General features: G+C 39.8%; 1 protein-coding gene across 2 annotated transcripts in view; it reads right to left on the bottom strand.

Moving 5' to 3' along the window:
* Positions 1-1,224: 1,224 nt before the first annotated feature.
* Positions 1,225-27,071, bottom strand: part of COQ9 (coenzyme Q9) — a 95,878-nt gene continuing 70,031 nt past the window's right edge. For both annotated transcript variants that reach the window (XM_030203571.1, XM_030203572.1), the window contains exons 7-9: positions 24,946-25,101; positions 9,906-9,959; positions 1,225-1,563 (exon numbers count right to left, since the gene is read on the bottom strand). In XM_030203571.1, the coding sequence (XP_030059431.1) occupies positions 1,528-1,563; positions 9,906-9,959; positions 24,946-25,101 (246 nt within the window). In that variant the 3' untranslated portion in view covers positions 1,225-1,527. The remainder of the gene's footprint in view (positions 1,564-9,905; positions 9,960-24,945; positions 25,102-27,071) is intronic.

The raw sequence follows: 27,071 nt of genomic DNA, 5'->3' as shown, positions 1-27,071 counted from the left end.
GAACCCTTAATTGGGATGATGAACTGGGGTTTTCAAAGAAGAAAGGAAAATGGGTAGATGATGGACACAAATTTGTTTTTGCTGTTATTTATAGGCAGTTTTGGCAATTCCCATGAGCATTTGTATAGTATTTATTTGTTAGAAGTACAAATACACATATGGAAGGAAACTTTGGAAGCATGCTCTCATAAGCATGGTTATCAAAAGAAGGAAATTAGTTTTCAAGATTCACTGAATTATTTTTGTACACAGGTGCCTGGGATCTAAATGTGTGTCAATCATATGATAAATTTGGGGGGGGGGGGGGGGGGGGGGAGTGATCACCATGGGCTACCAATACGAAGTACTATTTTATGCAATGAGACCAGGTAAGTCGTAAAATAACCTGTCCTAATGATAACCAAGGTTGATAACTTCCCCCCTTTGTACCATTTGCATTTTAGTATGTGGTAGCAAAAGTTGGTTATTTTCTATTTCACCTTAGTCTATCATCAGCATGGATGTTGGCAGATAAAAACCATTTAATCCACCCATTCTACCCGTAAAATGTGGGCAAAGAGGCAAGGGCGAACACAGAATTAATGTCATTACTGCTAGCTTTGATATTAAATATGATGGCAACTAAGGGCCATAATGGCCCTCTAATCTAGTATGACTGTTATTCATTTATAAAACGTTAAAAGATTTAAGATTTACCCAACACTTTAATACATATAAAAGATAGCATCCGCTCTGTGGAGCATAAAGTGTAATCAAGACACAGATGAAACAATTGTTTACAAAAAGAGAGATCAGATTTAAAAAGACTCTAATAGGGTTTAATTGAGGACAAGGACAATTTTATCTAACTGGGCAAAGCTGCAAGAAGTAAGGGCTTTATCTCACAGTGTATACAGAAAACTCCAGAAATGACATGGGAGTTAAGTATGAAAGTTGAACTATCTTTCTTCAGCAGCTTACTTAATGTCCAAGCCTATTTATGTTATTTCTTAGGATTTAGTTTACTGCCTTTTTGAAGGAATTCACTCAAGGTGGTGTACAGCAAGAACATTAGTCTGAAAAAGGAATTTAAAAAAAAGTTCACACAACAGCAAATAATGCTAAACTCCTCTTAGCTTAATTTTGTGTCTTTTGTGAGAAACGCAAACTCTAACCTTGAAGTGTATTGCTGCTGCTCTCGCTGAATATCTTTGCAGAAAATCAAGTCAAATTAAAGACACTAAAGATCATTAATGTATTTATTTTACTGTTTTCAAAACAAGTAGATTTTACAACCAATGCCATGCATCTGAGGTCACAGCCAGTGTCTGTCTGGTGGTTATGTTCTGAATATTGTCCTGTGCTTTACCAGGAAAAGAATGGAGGGTGAACTCAAGTTCTCAGAGTGCAGTACAAGCACAGCCAGAAATAACTTAAAAAAAGAAGAAAGAGCAATGTCATGACATCAGCTGGTGAAATATCTGCAGTGAAGGTCCAAGAGACATGTAGTGCAGTCCACATGGAAGGTGTGATGTGTGCCCACACTTCTCACCTACGCTGGTTCAGACCAGTCATATTCTTCAGCTGTTAAAAGACAATGGTAGTTAATGGTAAGAGCAGTTAAACTGCAACAGTAACAGCAATCACTCATTAAAGTATCCTACTTCTCCTTAATAATGAGACTGTGTAGTTCCCCCCCCCCCCCCCCCCCCCCCCCCCCCGTACAGGATTATAGGTGCAAAGGCTACAAGCCATTTAAACTCATGTGAGGACATCATCATCTCCTTGTCCAGAAACTGTATTTTTTTAAAAATAAGTTTGAAGTTTAAATATCTTTATTGGTATAAACAACATCCCAAATATAGAATTGCAAAATATAAAGCTATCATTTATTGCATTTGTATCCCACATTTTCCCACCTTTTTGCGGGCTCAGTGTGGCTTACAATAAGATATGAATAATAGAAATACATTTGTTACAACTTGGTTATGGAATACATTGTGCAGAGTTGTGCGAGACATTCGGATATCGTTAGGAATATAACAATGGGACATCAACATAGAAACATAGGAAGGAGACAGTGGGACAATGGATTGCGGGATGAGGGATCGGAAGTGGATGTATGTTGCATTGATGAACAGTGAGTATGGACTCTATGTGTTTTGGTTCTTTCCGTAAGTTTGTTCAAACAGGTGAGTCTTCAGTAGTTTTCGTAAGGAAGCTTGTTCGTTAATCACTCTTAGGTTGCGCGGTAGTGTATTCCAAGCCTGCGTGCTCATGTGGGAAAAGGTTGACGCGTGTAGCGTCTTGTATTTCAGGCCCTTGCAAGTGGGGAAGTGGAGGTTGAGGTATGTTCGGGATGACCTTTTAGCGTTTCTGGGTGGTAGGTCTATTCCAAAACTAGATTGTCACACAATATGTAAACTTGTACACCAACTAAGCCTATCCCCCCCCCCCCCCCCCCCCCCAGAATTTCCCCCTTACCTTTTCCAACCCCTAGCCCTTAAGCAGCAAGCTCCTAATTTACAGTGGAGGCATTTGTGATTAGAAAAATTTCATAGTAATGGGCTAGCCTAAAGTTAAATTGGAATAAGAATACCATTAAGATAGCGAGTCTCAGCTCTTCTATGTCTCATATTTTTTGTATCTTGATTCCACCTGGACTTCAGAATCCATTAGATTTGTCTCATACAGAAACATGAAATGGCAGCAACATGGACTCTTGAAGCCATGAGCTTCAACATTTGACAGACCAAATTGCTCCTACCATGGGCCAATATAGCATGAACCCTTTTGGCAAGGAAACAGGCCATGGTGTGAAGCATGTTTAGCATGGCTCCTATAAATTCCAATTCTGGCCCTGGGCTTGCATTGACTTTTGAGTTAATTCATAAGCACTAATCGCTGGAGTACCCATCTAGTGTCCCACATGAATTTGCCTCTGTTTGAGATGTGCCCTTATCTAGTCAATTGTTCAAAGGCAACAATGATGACAGCAAGACATTTATGAAAACATGTAAAGCTCAGTCTAAGGCAAAAAGCAGCACATAATACTTACGCCTGATTACTAAGGGGCGCTACAGGTGCGTAAACGGTTTACGCACCTTAAACGCTAACGCACCCATAGAAATGTATAGGCGTGCTAGTGTTTAACGCATATAAACTTTACAGGCGCATTAAAATCGCTAACACACCTTAGTAAACATACTATTAGTGTAAATACAGAAATGTGTAAATAAACACCATCTAAATTAGCTCTGATAATGAAGCCAAAATACAATTTTATCGTTACTTTTCCTATACCTTGTCTTGCTGTAATGCAAATCAGAACGGTTTACAATGTATTAAAATTCTATAGTGAAAGAAACTCCATAAAATTATAGGACAGATTACATCCAAGGCCAAGCAAAAGAATAAAATCACTCTAATTAGATAGATCAGATATACTAATCATTCATACCAACAATTAATAATAAAAATTCTACAAAAAGTAAAAAAAAAATGACTGCTATAATATGTGAACTCAGTAATACTTTCATCGCAAAAACCAGCAGCAGCGTACGGTGCCAAAAATCAGAGTGTATTGAATGCTACCTGAAAGAAATATGATTTTAGATTTGAGCAAAATAAAGCATAGGATCTCTCCAGGTGGACTGCTTGGGGAAGAGAGTTCCAAAGAGCTGGTGCTTGTAACCTCTGTCGAGCAGGGACTGTCTCTTCATGTTCAAGTGTACAGCGCTGCGTATGTCTAGTAGCGCTTTAGAAATGATAAGTAGTAGTAGTAGTGATAGTAAAATACTTAATTTCTTGTAGATTCCCATCTGGCTTTACAAAACTAAAGATAATAAAAAATAATAATCCAACAGTACAATAATACAATTCACTCAACTCTAATTCTGAGATACTGCCTGTGATTTGAATGGGATCTCCATGTGTACATATACTTCCTGAAGTCTAGAGAATATAGCCAGCCTAGGGTCATGAATCATTTAAGATCTAAGATGGCAAAGTATTTGTCAGTTTTTTCGTTAACCAAAAGGTCCCTGAAGTAAAATCTCTGACCTCTCTCTAGCACTCTATAGGGAGAGAGAATTTCTGACCCAAACAGGACCTGTGCGACTGAGCATTAAGACTCTTCTGGATGAGCAACTTGAAGGAATTTCCAGGTGATATTCTATTGTCATCCCTTGCTATCTGATGTACCTAACTGCCTTACATTACAATGAGCTAATGGTTTACAAAAGTGTTAGCATTCCACCTACGGGCATGTCTAGATAACACTGGCCAATTATTCTGGACTCAGTCCAAGATGCACTAAAGTCGTCGTTAGAGCCGTTCCGTGCCGAATTCCATAGCAAATCAGTAGGGAACGGCTATGCATCAAGGAAAGGGAATGCAAATGAGCTACTCGTTGTAGCTCACTTGCATTCTCTATTCCTTCTTAAAACAGTTGGAGAATCGGCCGGTCAAGCATGCGCAGAGCAGCAAAGCGTTATGCTGGCTGCTCTGCGCATGCCAAATCGCCGTCATTCACCTCCTCAATAATAAAAAAACATCTTTTTTGGCCATGCTTCACTCAGCTGAGAGACCTGGAAGTCTCTGAGCCAATCACAGCGCTGTGATTGGCTCAGAGACTTCCAGGTCTCTCAGCTGAGTGAAGCACGGCCAAAAAAGACGTTTTTTATTATTGAGGTGAATGACGGCAAAAACGGACAGCTTTTTTTGATGGCCGGCCTCAACTGCACTTTTGTTTTTATTATTGCGGAGGTGAATGACGGCGAAAACGGACGGCTTTTTTCGATGGCCGGCCTCAACTGCACTTTTGTTTTTATTATTGCGGAGGTGAATGACGGCGAAAACGGACGGCTTTTTTCGATGGCCGGCCTCAACTGCACTTTTGTTTTTATTATTGCGGCGGGGGGGGGGGGGGGGGGGGGGGGGGGTTAGTGCATCTGGCCCTCAGTCAAGAACACGTCTCTGGTTTTGACTTTAGAACTTCTTTATACACACTAACAAGGTCCTGGGCTCTGTGTCTCAGACAAGTGGACTCTAGAACGCATTTCTTCTGAAGCATACCCTCTGCCTGTTTCTCAAAAGGTATGGTATTAGACATCTTTTGTTCCCTGCCTGTGATGAACATGATCCCTAGGGGAGAGCAAAAGAGCATACTGCTTTGGAACAAAAAAATATTCTGAAGCTTTCCCCAGTTACTCTGTTTATATTGCTATGGGGCTGGACAGTGCCACAGGGAAAGAGAGAATTCCCACTTCAGATCTGATCAATTTCAGTGTAGAACAAATGGTGTCAAAACACACTGTGCACACTGAAGAGGAGGTGAAATGGTGGTCACTTAATACACTAAGGAGGTGGTGAAGTTAAATGCTCAAACCAAGTGGTCAAGGGGGCACTGATTATTTGAAACCTCTTCTCCAACTCTGATACAAATAACTTTTCATCCACACCAATATGGATTTGGTAAGGTAGACAGTACTAAAAACAGCTTTGCTAGGTATATTAGATGAGATAGTAACCTACCAAGGCAGTGTTAGAGATTTTCTTGTAATGCAATTGGACCCTAGTGCTCCTTTTGATGTGATAGATCTGCTGTCACTATTACAGCAGATTGATACTACAGGAATAGCACTGAATTAGTTTTAATCCTATTTTCCCAAAAGGGTCTATCAGGTGACCATAAATAAGTCCATTTCTACAGTTCTCATTAATTGACGAGGTTCAGCAGGGAGCCATACTGGCCGTGATCTTGTTGAAATATTTTCATTGCCCCTCTGGCTACTTTGATTCAAGACTTGGTCTCACTGCTCATTTTTATGTTGATGACATCCAATTAAATTTTGTGCACGATAGAGAGGGGCATTTTTGATATGGCATCTAAATCAGACTTTAGATGTTTTGCGGAAAACATCCAAAAATTCCAGTAGCGAACATGGTCATTTTCGAACCTGAAAAATGTCTATTTTTTTTCCCGAAAATGGCCATTTGCTAGATGTTGTTATGCTCAGTGCTTCTATCTTTTTGGACCATTTTTGAAAAAAAAAAAAAAAAAAGGTCCAAGTGACACAGAAAATGGAGCAATTAGATCTTACCTACTAATTGACTTTCCTTTAGTCCAGTGGTTCCCAATCCTGATCCTGGAGGCACACCAGCCAGTCAGGTTTTTGGGATATCCACAATGAATATTCATGAGAGATTTGCATGCATGCTAAACCAATTAGACAGTGTCAGCCCAGGATGTCCCGCCCACTCACTACTGGAGGGGGACACCAGGAAGTTCAGATCCAATCAGCTCACAGTTTCTGCTCTGTCTTTGGAGTGGGAGGCTTCAGAAAGTGGTGTTATCAGGGAAGCCATGCAGGGAGAAATGTTAAGTAGTAGTAGTAGGGGGGAGGAGGAGTTGGGACAGCAGCCAGTCAATGAGAGTCCATCTCAGGGAGATAGGGCGTTTCAGGATGTCAGCCAGCTAATAGAAAGAAGAAGCAGGAGCAGCTGGGGGTGGAACCAAGCCCCCACAGAAAATGACAGCCAAGAGCAGCAGAGAGCATATTCTGCACTTTTCCGGGCAGCGGGGAGGCACGGAAGACGCCAGAGCCCCAACACGTCTGTTCGTCAGTTGCTGCTCCAGCCACTGCCTACATGCTGCTCTATCCAAAAAAAATAAACAGCGCTTTTGTGCTTGCAACCCCCCACCCCAAAAAAAAAAAAGCAAACAAACAAAAGAAGGCTACCTTTCATACACATAGCTTGTCTGCCTGTATGAACGTCATCTGTAGCCTGTGCAGAGCAGCTGCGCTTAACGATTGGCTGATCTGCACATGCTCAGCTGATTGACTGGCTTCCCCCCATCGCATGCAAATGAGCCTGTTCACAAAAGCAGCGACCAGCTTATTTGAATGTGATTCGCTTTGGGAATCCCTCTGTTTTTACCGAGGTGAAAATACAGAGCGATTCATTACGGGGACCTTAGTGCATCTGGGTCACAGTTGTTATTAAAATAGGTCTAGCTGAAAACGTCTAAGTTTCAGCCCTGGACATTTTTGCTTTGTTCCATTATAGCAGAAAAATGTCCAAGTGCTAGGAACAACCAAATCCCACCTCCAATACACCCCTTGTGATTTGGACACATTTCAACCAAACTGCATAGAAAAACATCTTAAAATAGGTTTCAAAAATAGCAATTTGGACTTTTGGGAAAAAAAAACATCCAAAAATGCTGGTTTGTGCTGCTTTTTGGACATTTTTTCTGTTTTGAAAATAAGCCGCTAGGGACTCAACTTTTAAGCACATAATTCAAATGTAGATTGAATAATATCACAAACTGGATTGAAAATCACAGGCTAAATACTGGTGCTCAGAAATATGAGGTTTTATGGATAGCTAAGAATAAGGCCCATCTATTTCATAGCTTACACAGTAACAGACAGCAGATAAAGACCGGCATGGCCCATTTAGTCTGCCCAACAACAATTAGAGTCATAACTGCTGCTCTGTGCAAAATAGAAAGATTTGTGCAGGTTATACTCCTCTGTGTCAACCTAGCATCTGTCTGCAATTATACCATTAGAAGTTATGTAGGACAATAACCTTTTACATTTTATATCTCTGTGACAGTTGAGAAATCTTCCACTGCACTTAGGAGGATATGGTCCTTTCAAGCAGTTTTTGGACAATAATTATTGAGGATTTTACAAATCAAAAGAAGAGGTGGGAGATTGACCACGGGTACCAGAAACTGGAGAGACTCGATCTTGAGTAAAAAATGTTTTTTTTACTCAAGATCGAGTCTCTCCAGTTTCTGGTACCCGTGGTCAATCTCCCACCTCTTCTTTTGATTTGTGTTTTCCCGTGGGACCTTTGAGTTCTCTGCGTTTAGCGGATTCTCATTGAACATTTTACTTCATGAGCTGGTTTATTGTTAATCAATTGGACTACTGTAGTTCTCTTAGCGGGGGTTCCATTTTATCAGTTAAAGAGACTGTAGATTATGCAAAAAGCAGTCAGATGCTATATAATGCTAACAAGTATGATTAAATGACCCCTTTACTACAAGAGAAGCACTGACCCCAATCTCAAGTTACATTCAGTATAAGATCTTGATATTAGCTCATCGTGCCTTTTATATAGGGGCTTCAGTTTACCTCAATTCTGTTCTAAGTCCTTGCTAACCATCTTGCTACCTGAGCTTGTCACAAGCACACTTAATGACCGACCCAACAGAAGCTAGACTAAAATTAGATTCCTTGCACAACACAGTCTTCTTGCTCTTTCACTTTGGAATGCTCTCCCAATAGACATATGGCACGAAACTCCTGTAAGAAATTCAATGTTGTGATAAAGATGTGAATTTTTTGATCACGGTTTTAACCTGGTTTAACTTTTAGACCTATCTAGTTAAGTTTAAGAGAATTTGCCATTTCTTTTTTGTGTCTTAGTTATATGGTGGTTCTTGGTATAACAGCTATGTAATACATTCCCTTCCTTTTTTGGGTTGTCTTGTTTTTACATATCTTTTCTTTGTCACATCTGTGTTCACATGCTGGTATTGTAGACCATTTTGATAGTTATATGAAGAGTGGTTTATCAAATCTTGCAAATAAATAAACAAACCACCACAAACAATGTAGATGACAATACTAGGGTTGGCATAGTGGAGAAATGTCCTGCATAGTCCTCTGGAAGTTGGCGTTGAAGGATACAAACTGGACATCAGGAAAGGAGACCAGCAAAATGTCTTAGCCTTCAAGGCTGAACCTAAATCCATACTTAACCTCTTTGAATGGTGCAAAGCTTTTTGTATTTCTAGGAGCCATGCAGTGAAGATTTACACTAGGCATCAGAGCTACTTTGCACTGGATCTTTCATGATCTGTGCTCAAGTGTTTGGAGTCCTGATTTTGAATTACACATAGAAAATGAGATTTGTCTTGGTTCCTGGATCTACTCTCAGACTGAAGACCTAAAGAAGTTAAGCACACTTATCATGGGTGTGGTCGCAGTGCTTGGTGAAGCTCCCTGGTCTGTGTGTCAAGCCTTCTGCACTAATGTCATATAGCTTGACATTTTTTCTAACAGACCTTCCACAGTATTGCTTACTAAAATATTTGAGAGAACTGAACCAAGGACAGAGCCACTTTCCTTGGGATGAATTCCATTTATCAGGTACCTTTTATTTATTTAAAAAACAATTCCTATATTCCACATAAACCATAGCTCTAGATGGAGTACAAAGCATAGAACACAAAAACATACTCACTAAATCAAGAAAATACTTTAAACACTCAACTGGTTTCTAGCCTAGTCATTTTAGGGCACACACCAAGGGCACTCAGATCATTTATACGTTGCCTAACTAGAGCTATATCAAAAGGATTCTAGCATGACAAGCACACTGTATCTAGTGCTTTCCCCTATTCCAAAGAATATGTGTCAGTCTATAACAAAGGTATCACCTTCAACTTATTTAATTCAATTTTATTTTTGTGAATGATAATATTGTCATCCTTAATTGCTGCTTCTATTTTTTATTGCAACAGGTCTATCGTCTGTGTGCCTAACCTCTCCACCCCCAGAGAACCTCACAGCTAGAGACTAAGTTGTGTTTGATAAAAACACTCAAAATTAGCAAGTCCTCAAGGAGTTCACTGAAGGAAGTGTTGTCGATAACAGTGCAGTATGCTCTGATGCCAGGCTAAATAAATTGGCAACAGGAAATTCATTAGTCTAAATATAAAAACAGTGATTAAAATAGACAAAATCTGGAGAAAGATAGACTATCATGTTGGAAAACTAAGCAAGGGAGACACATAGGAATGGAGAAGTGGCCTACTGGTTACAGCAACTCTAAGTCTTTCAAGTAAACATAAATAATGAACGATCTATGTAAAGAATGTTTTACCAGCCTATGTGACTTACAGTGATCGTGGCTCCCATCAGTCCCTGCACGAGTGCATCCCCTGTTGATTTCACCTGGAAAACAAAGAAAATTTGACTGCTGCAGTCTGGGAGGGGCATTCCTTTGTCACATGGTACCGGATGTGCTCCATAATTGGTTAGGCAAGATAAAGCCAAACACTGCAACCATATTTTCCGTAGCATATCCAATGGAAGAGGTAAGCAGATTATTGCCAATATAGCATATACACTACAGGATTCCACACACAAAGCTGCCACCTTCTCTTCTCTAAGTGAACACTAGCGGAAATTATCCACTAATAAATTTTGTTCTTATATACACCCTGCCTGCTTCTCTGACAGAGGCAGTGACATTTTACAGTATAATCAATTCAGCATAAGCCATCAGATGCCTCTCTATATGTTTTATGACTACAGTGGCAATACATCGAGATCATGCGATTCCATCCTATATTGGCAGGGAGATTTCTGAGTAAGCTTGATAACTATACATGGTGGTTTTCCGCATGCAGTTGAACTTATAGCTACTCAGTGTAAGTTAGAAAAGCTCATATAAAAATAAAGGAGCAGAGACTTCTCCTAAAAAGTCCAGGCAGGTGATATGGCTTGTTGCAGTGCTATAAACATTTTGAAATGCACACAATACTCAAGGTGTAGTCATAGTTTTGGGGCCAAATATTAGTGTGACCAACAAACTTCCAAGCTGAAAACATCACTGTGTTCGTAAATCTCTTATCTGATCTATATTCAATGTAATACTTAAAATGCTATACACATATAATCACTAATGGAGGAAAAAGACCTCAAATGTCCCATCTTAGTAGCACGTAAAATATCTTCGTGCCAGCTTTCACTAGACTCTAGTCTTCTCATCGGTCTAAAAAATAACCTCCAAATAATAATTATACACACACACACACATACATATAGATAGATATAGTGCACTCTAACTTCTTCAAATCTCTTCAAACATTGTGATTCAATTGTTCATAAAATGTTGCATTTTCAAACATATAAAGCTTAATTCTTGTGCCCAACGGGGCTCTCTGTTTCACTATTTAATTAAGCGTCTTCAGGGGACTAAGGTCCAGATGCACTAAACCTTAATGACCCTTTACTGACCCTTAACGAAGAAATTTTCAACCGTAGCATGCATCAAAGGCCATTTTCCGACGATGCTAGCAGCTAACGAAAACGGAATGCAAACGAGAAACTACCATTGAAATGTGGACAATTCGGAATGCACTAACCATATCGACGATTGCAACGAATCATTTACCGTCATAAATTTTACGTGAGCTCAGACCTGTCGTTAAGGCCTGAGCTGTCATTTTCCCGCTGCCCCCTGCACCATAAAAATCTAAGCCGCATGTTTAAAAAGAAAAGTGAGATACAAACATCACTACAAAACTAAACATACCTCAAAAAAGGATCGGGAGGGGGCAAAGGCGCTCGTCAGAGGCGTCCTTTATGGACGGCCTTGCCCCCCCCCAGATCATTCAGACACTGCTCCCCGCTTCTCCCTGCAGCATAAAAATCCTGTCTCTCTCTCCTTCTCCCACAGCTTTGAAAATTAACACTCTGCTCTCCTCTGAAGCCAATTTCCCAGTACTGTAAACAACTTAAGCTGCCCCATCCCCCCTCCCTTCCTCTGTTCGATCACAGTGAAAGAGGTCTTTTGTTACAAAAGGGGGTTTATGAGGGACGTTCTTTTTAGAGTCATCTTCAACTGCACTCTCCTGCTAGGATCATAGAGCTAAACGCTTGCACGTCCCGATCCCCCCCTCTGACGTAAGCAACCTACGTAGGTTTAATACGTTTGTGGAATGCTCAGAGCAGCCAGCATAACGCTTGGCTGCTCTGCGCATGTTTTAGGGGCCAATTACCGACGGGGATTACGAATCTGTAATGCATTTTACTTTTCAATACCGCTCCGCTCATGTGCGACTTGTTTTTTTTGGTGCATTCTTCGTTTTTTCAAATTCAGTAAGCACTTTTACGTTTTAGATTTTTTTTTACGTATGGTTGATGCATCTGGGCTCACATCACCTATAAAATACACAATCTTTTAGTGCCTTCAATATGAATTTCCTGTAGTAATCAAAAGATTATACAAAATTACTTTACTTTAGTCAATGCCAGTCTTCAAACATGGAGCTTACTGGCTGCATGACGCCGGCATTCACCCTAACTGGAAACAGAACTGAGCCATTTAAATAACTTTCTTTCTGTCATTTTATACTTTTAATGGATTTTAAATAGATTTTAACAAGGGAACATTGCAAATCAGTCTTATAAAATCAACTCCATTTTCTGATTGCCATCAAATAAAAAAAATGCTGTCCATTCGATCTGTGAGTTTAATCCTCGCGGTTCCAAAGGTTGTAAGGTGTGGATCCAACGTTGGTCACATCTCACCAAAGCTTTATTCCGATCCCCTCCCCAGACACTGAAAGGGACATAATGTATAGCAAAGCATTGGAATGACTCAAATAGGTGTTCTTTTTCCAAACAATGTGCTACTACAGGTGTTGCCTTTTTCTGCCTTTTAACACAAGAACAATGTTCTGTAATCTGTTGATGTAGACTTCTTGTAGTTTTTCCTATACACAACTTTTGGCACTCACATTTCAAAATATCAATATATATAAATGGCGAGTATCGTACTCACTCGCAAATGCGCAGTAGAGACCCTCTCTGCCCCTCCCCTGCGTCAATAAGTGATGACGGGGCGGAACAAAGAGGGTCTCTACTGCGCATTTGTGAGGGACACCGCCGTCGCTAACGCTCCCCCCACCCGGAGTCGCCGCCGCCACCCACCTTCCACCAGTTCGGGCCCTCGCTCTGCTATTGAAACAGCGAGGGCACGCAGCACACAGCTCTGCTGAGCTGTCGTCGGCCTTCCTTCTTCTTCTCTGCCTGTGTCTCGCCCTCGATGATGTTACATCACACGAGGGCGGGACACAGGCTGAGAAGAAGAAGTAAGGCCACGGCAGCTCAGCAGTAGAGCTGTGTGCTGCGTGCCCTCACTGTTTCAATAGCGGAGCGAGGGCCCAACCGGGTGGAAGGTGGGTGGCGACGGCTCCGGGGGGGGGGGGGGAGACAAACTCGGAGGGGGAGCGGCAGCGGCAAACTCGGCGGCGGGGTGGGGGGGCCTTTCAATCCCCCCCTTACTATACTAGCCCGTTTTTACGGGCTGAACGGCTAGTATATCATAAAAGTTGATTGGCAATTCGTGTTTTGTTTCAGCTTAAACATCCTACCATCAACTGGATTTCTAAACTCACTAATATAACTGTAATGGAACACGTTTTACAATGACCATATCTCTCATGACCAATTCGGATATTAATAGCCTCTTGTGATTCGTATGATGGTAAATTTGCTGAACTTAATATTCCTTTTAAATTACAAGATCTTGAAAAAGCTACTCGTACTCTTTGATCAAAAAATAAATCATGGGACTACATTATGATCCAATTTTTCTTGATAATGTTAATCTCCCCCTACCAACTTGAAAATCTTACCACAAAAGTATTAATCTTTTCTGAGTCTTCACTATTCTGACATTCTCCCCTCAATAAAAGCTCCCTATTATTGAATTTAGCTCTTTTATAAGCCGATTTTATCACTCTATTGGGGCATCCTCTCTGATCCAAATCTTTTATAAATTTTTTAGCATGCTTCTTAAAATCATCATCTTTGGCACAAATTCTTCGGAATCTTAGGAACTGGGAGAATGGCAAGTTGCTTTTAATGTAACAGGATGACAACTATGAAATTGAAGAAATGTATTTCTATCCGTCTTTTTACGGAATACTTTTGTGACAAATCTTTGATCTTCTGTTGTCACTTCTATGTCTAAAAACTGTACTGTTGTATTTGAATTTGTAAATTTAATGCTCGAATGACAGGAATTCAACCAGCCAACATATTGGTGTAACTCATCTTCATTTCCTTGCCATACCATAAGACGTCATCAATAAAACGTTTCCATAAAGCAATCTTGGTTCTATGCGGTGAATTTTTAATCCATTTATTTTCAAATCTGGACATAAACAGGTTGGCAATTGATGGAGCAAAAGTTGCTCCCATAGCTATACTAGACACTTGTAGATATAATTCATCTTGAAATAGAAAATAATTTTCCATCAATGCTAGTTTTGCCAATTCCACTAAAAATTCTGCTGTAATTCTTTGTGGTCTCAACTAAGATTCTAATACTTCTGATACTACATCACGAGCTTCCAATTGTGGAATAGAGGTATATAATGCTGTAATATCCAGTGTTACCAAAACAGGTTTCAAACTAGCCACAAAGCAAAATGCATTCCATACCATGCTATGTTGGAACTGCTGGTAATGATGCTCCTGGAAGAGAAAGAAAGCCTTGCTACTGTTCCTCAGACTATAGGAGAGAAAAAAAAAAAGGCAGCGTATAGGTCTCCATCTTGGGCTAGAAAACTACCATGATGAGATATGAAGGTAGCTGTTGGAGACATTAGTGCACACACAAGAACTCAAAAATTTTCATAGCCACCCAAGTTTCCCTATAAAGCAACATAAGAAAAGATTCCTATTGGTACGATGGTATACAGTATAAAAAAAAAAGTAATAAAAAATATACTTGCTATTTTGCTGACACGTTGTAACTAAAGACAGGAAAGCCATGCAGGGGAGAGAAGGAACACAGACCCTTGAATATTCCCATCTGGATCATAAGCTTTCCAGAGAAGAGCTCTACATGCTCAACTGGGACCTAGACCTTGAACTGGTCCAGAAACCTGCCTCACATAACATCTGAGGCAGGCTTGTAAATACTGAAGAGGTACCCTGACCCCAAACTCTTACCAGGGAAAGGGGGAAGGTGAAAGGAAAGGGGCCTGTCCAAATATTTCCCAGTCAGCTTTCTTCTTTTCTAGTCCTTATGCTGAGAATAAATGTAGCTTAATTAGACCAGTACAGGAGCCTATCAGACCTCTTTAGCTGAGAACCTGCATGTTATAGAGTTACCATTTGCTGGAGACAGAAAAATACTGAGTGTCTGTGCTGCAGAGGTCTGGTAAGGACACTAAGGAAAATTTTTCCCCATTACATATGGAATTTTTATCCATAGAGATTCTAGCCTGCAGAGCTTTTATTCTACCTAATGCTAAACCATCCTTAACATATAGAGCTACTCCAACACCAGTTCTGTCTACTCTGTCATTTTGATATATATGGAATATTGCGATACTAGGATATCAATGGTGATTTGCTTTGCACTAGATTTCTGCAATTATCTCTCTCTCTTCATGTAGTGCTTTCCATTCTAATTCTCCAATCTTATTTTTATAGGACTTCTGGCATTTGCAAAGAGACATCTAAACATATCCCTTTTATTTCTATTTACATTCCACATTACTGAACTACCTTGAATTTTAACATATCCTCACCTTTCATGATGTTCTTAGTTTTTAACAACAATCTTCACTCTGAGCTTTCCTAAAAGCTCTTGTTCAAAACCTGTTTTATCATCCTGTGGTTGTGTGAACCGAGTTGGGCAAGTGGCCCTCATAAAATTACAGCTGGACAAAGGAGGAACTGAAACAAATCTCCTTCATTAAACTATTACTAACGTCTGTTATCACACAGGTACAGTGAATAAAGAATAGGCTCTTTACTCCAGAGGCAACTTTGCACAAGTTTGTAAAATACTGGCCTTAACCCCACAGTACGTACATATATACACATCCACTTGCCAGGTTTTACCACACATGCCTGCCTCCCATCAGACCTCATGAACAGTGTCCTTATGGAGCTCAAAGTCAAGCTTAGCCTACCTTGTATCAGGTTCGGGTAGCTTACTTACAAGCTGTGGAGAGCCACACTCCAGGACAGCTTCTCTCCTCTAGGGCTCTAGGGGCCTCTTGTATTGGGGCCTCCTTCTCTCTCACTGTCAGGGTTTTAACGCCCTCCTGGCCTCAGCCCCACCCCTCTGATTCAGCCTCAGCCTCCACAGACCAGAGCCACTTGCTGCAAGGTGGCTGAATTGTATCATCAGTGATGGAGTGCTGTTCACTATACCATCCATTCCCTCACACACCCTTTTTTTTTTTTTTCTTTTATATTTAAATTTGTTTATTCAATTTTTATAACAAGCAAAAACAAAAATTTTCTCTTGTAAAGAAACACAGAGCCACATTATTACAGGAATTAATACAGCAATTAAATATTCTCTCTTCCTTAGACCACAACATTAGTTGAGGGGGGCGATAGGTAACAAAGGAGAATTTATAAGCATCTACTACAACAAAACTCGGCTTAACCTGATAACCGTATATTATTTATAACTGAAAGTTATTATTTCTCTAACGGAGTGCTTAGTTTTTTCTGGTCCAAGAACAGCTGTAGCTGCGATGGTTCTAGGAAAATATACTTATTCCCCAAGTATGTGATCTTACATTTACAGGGATATGCCAACATAAATGTAGCTCCCAAATTTTTTAACTCATTGCGCAAGCTCAAAAACATCTTTCTTCTATCTTGAGTAGACCTAGAAACATCCGGGTATACCCAAACGTTTTGCCCATAAAATAGTTTAGAAATATTTTTAAAGTATAAATTCAGTACATGGTTCAAATCCTGCTCAAAAACAAATTGAACTATCAAAGTTCCTCGGTCTTTAATCTCACAGGTAGAATTTTCCAGAAAGTCAGTTAAATTTTGTTCTGTTTCCTTTTGACCTTTAATATCTTGGTTCTTGACTGGTATATAGAAAACCTTGTTGCACCGTCAGGCCGCCATCTTGACACGCCCCCCTCAGCAAGGTGGCTCACACACCCTTTTAATTATTAGAACTAGCAACAGGTAAAACAGAGACCATTTTGTCAGTATTCCTCAAATTGTTTCCAATTTCCTAACAAATCTATATCCCTCTTTCCTGCACCATTTTTTCACTGAGATTCTAGGGTCCTAGAACTGGAAGTATTTCTAAAAATGATGTACTGGAACTTCTGGCTTTAGATCTCCTACCCAGCAAATTAAATGTAGTCTCCAGAATCTCCTTCCTGCACCTTTCTACACTGATAACCACATGGACCAGGACAGCTAGCTCTTCCCACCAATCTCCAGGTACAAACACCCACCCACATAAACTTCGGCAAAGCCAAAAACCTAAGACAACTACTAGAAATTGTTAGGCAAGCGCCAGGAGAAAGTATGAAGAAATTAAGAATGTCTTTCAAAAAACAAATCTGTGGGCTACTGGAATATGGTCATCCAATGCTGTTAGGAGAAAAAGGAAGCTGAGGGAAGCCATGGAGCCGCTGCAATGTAGGAACTGCTGCACATGCACAGTGAAAGCACAAAGCTCTGGAAGGTTTTCCATTTAGTACTGCGATGTCATGTTATTGATTTGTATGATTTGGTAAACTGCTGGTCTTCAGACAAATTATATATACTATAGAAACACACACATAGCGCTTAGATGTCAACAGTACTGCCCTGCTTTCTCTCAGACACTGAACTCTTCCATATCTTAATCTACCCGTCTCATCCCTGTTTTACCTATCTTGATTTCATAGCTGCCGATATAAGAGGTATCAGCTCACCATAATGAATAGGATTTCATGGCTGGTTACTTGGTCTGTTTAGGGCTGAAAACATCTAGGCCCAGGTGCAAGAGGGAAAGCAATTCATGGTTGTGAAAATCTTGATTCTGAGAGAAGGAAGCTAAGTGTGTGTAGGGGCGCTAGAAGGACAGACAGATGGAAACAAAGGTGGCAGCACAAGAAGGTGATGCTGAACAGGAGATGAGAGAGCTAATGCATATGTATCTAAAAATTTAAATTCCACTCTATCCATAGTCTTCTAGGTAGAATACAACAAACACAGGCATAATAAGATCTAATACATAACAACTATGCCATTAACATAAACTCTACCTAAACAAAAAATAAATACAGTTCATAATTAAAATATAAAGTAAATACAACTATGTCCCCACCACAAAGGTCAACCCCAGTAAACATCAGTCTGCATTGTATACCTGATGGAACAGAAATGTTTTTTACAATTTCCTGAACCCACTCATCTCCTGCAATTCTCTAATACATAAAGGAAGCCGATTCCAAAGTTGCGGCCTTGCAACATAAAAAAAATTGAGCGCCGCAATTCCTCCAACCTAACATCTTGATAATTGGGTACATCTAGAACAGCAGAATTCATGGAACATAACAATCTCTTTAGCTAATAAACACTCAGTTTGGCAGTAAGAATAGTAGAAATCCTATCATGTAGATGTAGTCGCTTGAGCACAGGTGTAATCTGCTCAAAATGACTACACCTCCCCAACACCCTTGTCACAGCATTTTGGGTGACTTGCAGTGCCCTGAGCTGACATTTCCTGATATCCAGGAACAAACCATTGCAATAATCTAAGCTAGGAACAACCACACTCTGTACTACTGTACAAAAATTGTCTGGACTCAGTAGTAAACCTCTCAAATGTTGCCCTGCCTTTAGTTTACAAAATACATTTCTAATCACATTTACTACATGATGTTCACCGACAGAGTGTGATGGGGAAGAAGAAAAGATGGAAAGGAGAATGGAAGGGTCAGATATGAAAGGTGTAGTAAAAGAGAGAGAAAGATGAAAAGCTGATGAAAAGGAGAGAAATTTCATGAAAAACATCAGGGAGATATATGACAAGCATACGAATAGGTAAAATTGGAAAATCGTGAGGGAAAGAAGTCTTAGGCAGGCAAGAAAAGAAAAACATGTAATAAAGAAAATTCATACAAAGGTTTAAAAAAAGGTTGGTCTTCAACGAATTTGGGACTTCAGTGTTCTAAATATCATACATGTGCATTTTATGAATTTGTTCTTTAAATTACGTGCATACATGAACACATATAAACAGACACATTATATAAAGTAATAGTATTTTACTCAGACTAGCATTACCTATGGTATATAGTATTTGCATTTTTTCAGACTGAAGGTCTCAAAAGCTTATGTATCTTTCTTATTAATACTTTATATTTCAACTGTTTTTATTGATGATTCAACATTATAAACATTTTAACATTGCCAATACTTCTATTATTGAGCATTATAAGTAATACAGCATATTAACTTGTATACAGCAATAAATTCCATCATCAATAGTTTTATGCATCTTCCCCTGGTCTCTTTGCCTACCCTCCCAAACCTGCTCATTAACAGCCAAACGTACATTTAAGGAGGGGGTGTTTTGTTAAATATACATCACAGTCATCTTTTATATTCCCCCCTCCTTCTCCCCTTCCTTCTTCTCTCCCCACCCTCTCCCCCCTGCTATTCATTAATAATTAAATTGTGCTTATGAGTTCAGGTAAGTGTACCATTATTCTATAATATTATCAAAGCTTATTGAGTACAAGACTCCGACCTCTCTGCGTTAAGGTATCCAACATAGGCCCCCAAACTTTAAGGAAGCATTTTTTCCCACGACAGGAGCCTTTTGCATTCCTTGCTTCCCATGTCATTAAAAGATGCACCTGATTTCGCCATTGCCAGTAATCTGGGGGTTTATCCGAAGTCCAACATTGCAAAATACATTTTTTGGCTACCAAACATAATTTGCGACTTAACAATATTTCATCTGCCGTAAGGCCACTGAATGCTCTTGGGCAATCCAATATTAATTGCACCGGAGTGCCCACTATAGTACTTGAAATGATTGAATTCATAAATGCCAGTATCTTTTCCCAAAAAAGCTGTATTTTTGTGCATTCCCAAAATGCATGATAGAACGAATTTTCCTCCAGTGTGCATTTCATACAGATTGGTGTGTCAATCCCTCCTACTTTATAGAACTGGCGTTGTGTGAAGTATGCTCTATGTATTATTCTAAATGCACATTCTCTATAGTTTGCTCCATTAATCAGTTTAGGGATGTTCCGTATGTGTGCTGCTATGTCCCAATTAGATAAATCTACTTTTGTATCTGCTTCCCACCTACGGCGAAGTTGTGACCAATCTCTATCTGACCTCAAAGTCCACAATTGTTTGTGGAGCTGCGAAATTGTGGGGGCTTCTTCTGATATTTCATCATAAAACTGTTTAATTTTCTCCCCCAATTGAAACTTAAGCTCTTCTGCATTAAGTGTTTGTATATAGTGTTTTATCTGACCATACCCAAACACGTCCTCCCAGTGTGCAGCGTCAGTGGGTATTAGTTGACTTAGAGGTTTAATTTTCCCTTCTAAATCTATTATTGTTTTTAGACATGTGTGCCCTCTCCTTGCCCACCTCCGAAACACCTGATTTTCCAATCCTGGCGTAAACAACGGGTTCCCCCTTATGGTCAACCATTCTGTCATATTCGGCTGTCCCCCCAGTTTTGTCCCCAAGTATTTCCATGCCTCTTGTAGAGGAGCCAGTATTATACTACCCTTAAATTTCTTTGGCACCGATTTATTATTGAGATGCAGCAAGGTCACCATATTGTAAGGGCTAAAGTATATCTTTTCTAATTCTAGCGGGGTGTGTGTATTTGCAGAAAAAATCCAATCTCTCACTAACCGCAACAGGCTTGCCAGATTATAGTATTGTAGATTAGGCAATCCCAATCCACTCTGCTGCCAGTTCCCCAGCATCAACTGCAACTTCAGTTTAGCCTTTCTCTTTGCCCAACAGAACTGTCCTATCATTCGATAGAATCGTTTGATATCTTTCTGTAACAATCTCAATGGCAGGACTTGTAATACATATAGCCATCTGGGTAATATTACCATTCGTATGAGACAAATTCGACCTATTAGTGGCACCGGTAACATCTTCCAGGTTGCCAGCTGTTGTTCTGTTTGACTGAACAATCTATTGACATTTAGGCTGTATATGTCTCCTGTCTGAGAAGCAAGCAAAATTCCCAGGTACCTAAAAGAACCCTCTACCCATCTCAGCGGGAATTCTGCTCCCCAAAGAGATTTGGTGTTAACTGGTATCGCCAGGGCTTCTGACTTATCCAGATTTAATTTGAATCCTGAATGATCTCCAAATTCCTTAATTATTTCTAGAAGATCTGCAAGTGATGCCTTTGGTTCAGTAAGTGCTACCAGCAAATCATCCGCAAATGCTGCAATTTTAAATGTCATCGATCCAATCTCCACTCCCCTAATGGATCTTATTGAAATTATGTCTCGTACCAACGGGTCTAAGTATAATGCAAATAGTAACGGGGAGAGTGGACATCCTTGGCGTGTCCCTCTCATGATCTCAAAATTTGCCGATACCATTCCATTTACCATGATCCGTGCTCTAGGGGCGGTATATAGTGCTTTAATGGCTTGTACAAACCATCCCGAAAACCCATATCTACTTAAAACTGAAAATAAAAAAGGCCATTCCACACGGTCAAATGCCTTTTCAGCATCAAAACTGACCAATAAAGCACTTTCTGCAGACCCTTTAAGATGTTCCAAAGATAATAGAATACTTCGCAAATTCTTAGTTACAGATCGACCCTGCACAAACCCCACCTGTGCTTCATGTGTCAAATTTGGTAGTACCGTCCCTAGTCTCTTGGCTAATATTTTTGCAAATAATTTGACTTCACAATTCAGAAGTGAAATAGGTCTGTAGGAGGATACATATTGCGCATCGCGCTTAGGCTTTGGCAGCACTATAATTTGAGCCAAGTTAAGATTTTCCGGTAATTTCCCCTTCATCACCCATTCATTAAATACCTCATTTAATATGGGGGCTATATTTTCACCTAACAATTTATAAAATTCAGATTTTAAGCCATCAGGTCCGGGTGCCTTTCCCAATTTGCTTTGGCCAATTGCCCATATAATTTCATCACAACTTATGGGTTCGTTCAATTGTTGGAGTTCTGTCTGTCTCAGCAAAGGGGTGTCAATATTTTGCAAGTAAAGATCATTCTGTAAACCCTGATTCTCCCCTGCGCTATAGAGCTGTTGGTAGTAAACCTGAAAAACTTTATTGATTTCTTCATCCTTGTTTATTAGTTTTCCGTCTTTGCCTTTAATAGCACCTATGTATCTTGCTGTTGATTGTGGTGCAATCAGTTTAGCCATGAATTTACCACTTTTGTTCCCATGTTTATAAAGTTGGAAACGATAATAACTTTGGGACTTTATTGCCCTCTCATGCAGCAGTGCATTTATCTCTGTTTGGACTGAAATTATTTCTTTATGTATCTTTGAAGCCGGGTTTTGCCCATATCGAGTAGTCAAGCGTAAAAGTTCTTTTTCTAATCTCAATAATTCTCTATCACGTTGTTTTTTGTAATTGCTAACATAGCTGATAATTTCCCCTCGGATGACTGCCTTTGCTGCCTCCCAATACGTGGGCGCCTCTAGTACTGATCCTTCATTGAAGTGTTTGTACTCCTCCCATTTAGCTATTAAATATTCTCTAAATTTCCCACTTTTATAAAGGTAACTAGGAAATGACCAATTTCCCCCTCTTTGGGAATTATTATCTCCTAATTTCCAAGTCATCCAAACTGTGGCATGATCTGAAATCAAACAAGGCCCAATTTCTACTTCTTGTATATCGGTAAAAATCTTGCGTGACACTAACAGGTAATCAATTCTAGAATGGGTTTGATGAGCCCTTGATTGATGTGTATATTCTCTCTCTGTTGGGTGTAACGTGCGCCATACATCTAAAAGGTCTAGTGTATTGCACATGTCAGGTAAACCTCTAGTGTTCCTTTCCCCTCGCGCCATTGATGGATGAGACTTATCAATTTGTGGATTCCATGGCATATTAAAGTCTCCACCCAATATCACCGGTAAGGCCTCCATGTTGGCAATGGTTGTAGTTACTTTTTTATAAAATTTAAGGTCCAGTGTATTTGGGGCGTACACACCACCTAAAATTATTTGTTTCCTGGCAATAGTAACCTTACAAAACACAAAGCGACCCATTGTATCTTTATGCTGATTATGAATTTGGGTCACCACTCCTTTCCTGATAAGGATGGCCACACCCCCCTTATTGCCCACCGCTGGTGAAGCAATGCAGTCTCCCACCCACCATTTAACCAACTTTGCGTGCTCTTCATCAGATAAATGGGTTTCCTGCAGTATCGCTATGTCTACCCTTAGTCTTTGCAAGTGCTGCAAAATTTTAGATCTTTTAATAGGGGAGTGTATACCACCTATATTCCAAGTGACAATTTTAATCATCTTGTGTAATATAAGTTCACATTATCCTTAATTGACAAACTCGTATTTAAATTCATGAGAAGCCATCCCAGCCTATGGCTCCCCATCTCGTCACATATTAGCTGCTCTCTTAGTCTGATGTTAATGCATTTTATGGTACAACTTGTCTTTCCTTCCATTTCTTTGACATATTTAACCCTCCGCATCAATTCTCTCCGCTTCCAATTCCCCGCTAGCCCATCCCTCCCTCCCATATCCCTCCCTCTCCCTCCCCATCTCCCTTTACCATGTGCTTCCTTATATGAAGCTGTCACTTTTTAACGCTAACCCACCTTCTCCCCTTATTTCTGTTAGTTCTTAGTTCTTCTAGAACCTTATTCTTTCGTGTTTTACATTTTAACATTTCCCAACCTTTAAACTTCTAAATATACTCCCCTTCTTAAACTCCCCCTTTATATTGAGCAGAACCATCATAACAGTATTAACATAAAAATTAAATACCAACAAAACCGATTAGCAGTTCTATCACCATCTGTGCCAGAGTCTCTCAATGGTATCTGCCCCTTAAGAGTTCTCCTGCTTCAAATTTGTTGAATATAGTTAATCGCATCCAGAGCTAGATTCCTCCCAGCCTCATAGCTGCCGCTCTTTTCGGGCTCACGCAGGTTCTGTGTCCTCAGGAACAGCCTTATCCGAGTGCTCTATCTGCGCAATAAAGTCTTTTGCCTCCCTTTCAGACGTGAATGATCGTAGTTTGCCCCCATGTGTTATTTTCAATGTAGCCGGATATTGCAGGCTAAAACGGATCTTCAAAGCAAATAATTTTGAACACACGGTAGAAAACGCTTTTCTCTTGGCTGCAACACCTACTGAGTAGTCTTGAAAGCAGAGTATTTTTGCTTTTTCATAAGTCAAAGAGTTATTTGATCTTGCTGCCTGCAAAATGTATTGCTTGTGCATAAAATTGAGTACTTTGCAGATAATTACTCGTGGCTTAACAGCGTTCATCTGGCGAACTCCCAGCCGATGCGCTCGTTCAATTCTTAAAGGACCAAGCTCTGCTGGAAATTCAATACTTTTGGTCAGCCATTGTTCTAGAATCCTCTCCAGCTGTTTTCCCCCGAGCGCTTCAGGTAAGCCAACCAATCGGATGTTATTCCGTCTGGAACGGTTTTCCAAATCCTCAATTTTAGATTCCAAATCGGATATCGTTTTCTGCACAGTTTTTTGAGAGTCCTCCACTCCCGTCAGCCTGTTTTCCACTTCGCTGACTGTAGTTTGGAACGCTATGCACTCCTTAGTCAAATCCTCTATTTTCGTATTCAACTGTTCCAATTTAGTATCCAATTTTTGGTCAAGCGGAATCAGCCGACGATCTAATAGATCTTCCATCACCCCCGTTAATTCGGAGGTGATCTCAGCCACCCACGCCGAAGACACCGATGGATTGGTTTCGGGGAAGGCCGTCGCCATTTTGTCTTCGGCCGTCCTTCCCCTCTGTCTTTCTTTTTGGGCTGCTTTCGTCGTCATATCTTATTAATACTTTAAAGAAGTATCACTACTTACTAAGGCTCCAATTTCCTCCAGGACCAATAGAGCTGACAGAACCGTTCAAATGTTAATATGAGAAATGTTTGTACTCATTGACTAGATCCAGGTAAAGTCAGTGAAGATGTCAGAAAGCTGTGGTTTTCAGTTACAAACACAGCATCCCCACCCCCACCCCTAGTTTGTATAAAATTGTTCTGCTGGTTCTTTATATATTGTTTTTTTGTAGTTTGTGCTTGTTGGAAGCTAGTTTACAAACTCCCTGATTAAAAATATTTATACTGCATTTATTGAAAAATCCATTACATTTAGTGCTAATGTGTTACCTGCTTGGCAGCATGTCCCATCTTCATAGCATTGTCAATTCGGTTCTCTAGAAAGTGCCAGGTGTCCTTATAGTCAGAAGAGGAGTCTTGAACCATTACTAGCTCAGTTGTGTTGTAGATGCCAGCCAGCATAGCCCTGCGAGTGTACCAGTTTATCTATAAGGCAAGACCCAAGAAAGACGGCATTATCCTTCTCCCAACATTGAGGACAATGGAGCAGGGCATGTGACTACTGAATTGTTGATGACACACAAAACCATGAGAAAATGTTAGGTTTTAATACCAGGGCATCCTAAACAAGCACATGAAAACCATGCATTTGGTCATGTTCTCATTTTCACTAGTGTCCTATCAAAGAAGAAGTGGCCAAAAAGGAGAAAGGACAACCAGATTTTTTTTCTGTTACTTCTTCTACCTATTTTCAGTAGTGTACCATGTAGGGCCAAGTTCGGACTAGATTAGTGCAGCACCTTGGGCCACCCCATGAATTAAACATGTCCCTATGTGCTTTTCAGAAGTTTAAGGCACTAACTCTCCCCACTACTGAGAAATGAATCTTGACAAATCCTTTTCAGCCAACAGCTATTTGGTGAAAATACTTATATATTATGTTTGGTCCTACTCTGAAATGAGGGTGAAACAAAGGGGTAAAAAGACAGATGTCAATCTAGAGTGACAAGAGTGGTGGCAGGTGAGAGAGTAAATATCAAACTATTTTCAACAAATTCTTCATATGCCAATGGAGTGCCATAAAATACTCCAATCTTTACATATGGATCTCAGAGCACCCAGTCATAATAGCCCTGACAAAAGAGCCCCGACAAAAAAGCCCTGACAAAACAGCCCTGTAACAAAATAACCCTTGACATTTCACATCCTAACAAAATAGCCCTTGACAAAATGGCCCCCCCTACAAAACAACTCTTGACAAAATAGCCCCTACACAAAATAGCCCCCTTAACAAAACAGCCCCCTAAGAAAAAATAACATCACAAAAAATATAATAAACTACAACTGAAATCTTCACTGATAAAGGCTCCTACCAGCATTCAATTCAATAAAGCATATATAAATAAACAAAATTCTACAGCTACAAACTGGTATTCATGATCTGTTCTGCTATTTAAAGAAACTATTTTTCCATCAACATACTAATTTAAAAAAGCAAAACAATATTGTCATCATTTTCATAGTCTTACCAACCTTATCCTGTTTGGCAAGGTAAGATTATTAGGAAAAAAATGCAGTGCCATATTCTGGGCAGCCTGATTGGGCCCTTTTGTTAAGGGTTATATTGTGGGCAGGCCGTTTTGACACTGGCTGTTATGTCAGGGACTACTATGTCGGGAGCTTTTTTTGTTTGGAGCTTTTTTGTCAGGGCTATTTTGACCAGGTACCGAATCTCAGTTCCCCTCAAATTGGCCCTGTGACTTTCATGTCAAAGCACTGAGTATCAGCCCAACACAGAAGCAAAGCCAACAAAGTAAAACACTGCCACACAAAGGGCAGAAAGAAATGACAAGTTTGCAATAAACACAATACATATAGTTTTTCACTTAGATACATTTAATCAAGCAATCTAAAAGAACAACTAACAAAGGATAATTAACACAGTTATGTTTTAGTGCATTGCCTACATCAGGGATTTACAACATATACGAAAAGGGTCAACGCACACATGTGTATATTATAAATTTAAATATATATAAACCTAATAGGTTTGCAACCCACATCAACATATATAATAGTCACTTCTCTATTTAGTAATACCACCATATGTTGTAAGAATTTGTGTGTGTGCTGCAAACCTATTTTTATATTATTTACAATTTTTTATACTGCAATATCCAACTGGTCTATGTGGTTTACAATAAAACATACATAATAATAAAACAAAACAAGAGCATTAAAATCAGGCATTACACCTGTTCTGTCTTAGTTCCAATACTGTATCCTTTATTTTTGCTGTTCAATTATTTGCAGAATGCTAAAGTTTTTCAATTAAATATACTTACTTACTCTTAATTGCAAACTATTTCCTTCAGCTCTTCTTGTGCGTTGCTAAAGCAATGTGAATGCCCACAGACTATAAGAATACAGTACAGCAGTAACATAATTAACCTTTC

This window comes from Microcaecilia unicolor, chromosome 5 (assembly GCF_901765095.1).
Source record: "Microcaecilia unicolor chromosome 5, aMicUni1.1, whole genome shotgun sequence".
Classification (NCBI taxonomy): Eukaryota; Metazoa; Chordata; class Amphibia; order Gymnophiona; family Siphonopidae; genus Microcaecilia; species Microcaecilia unicolor.
This window is presented reverse-complemented; position numbering and strand designations above follow the sequence as displayed.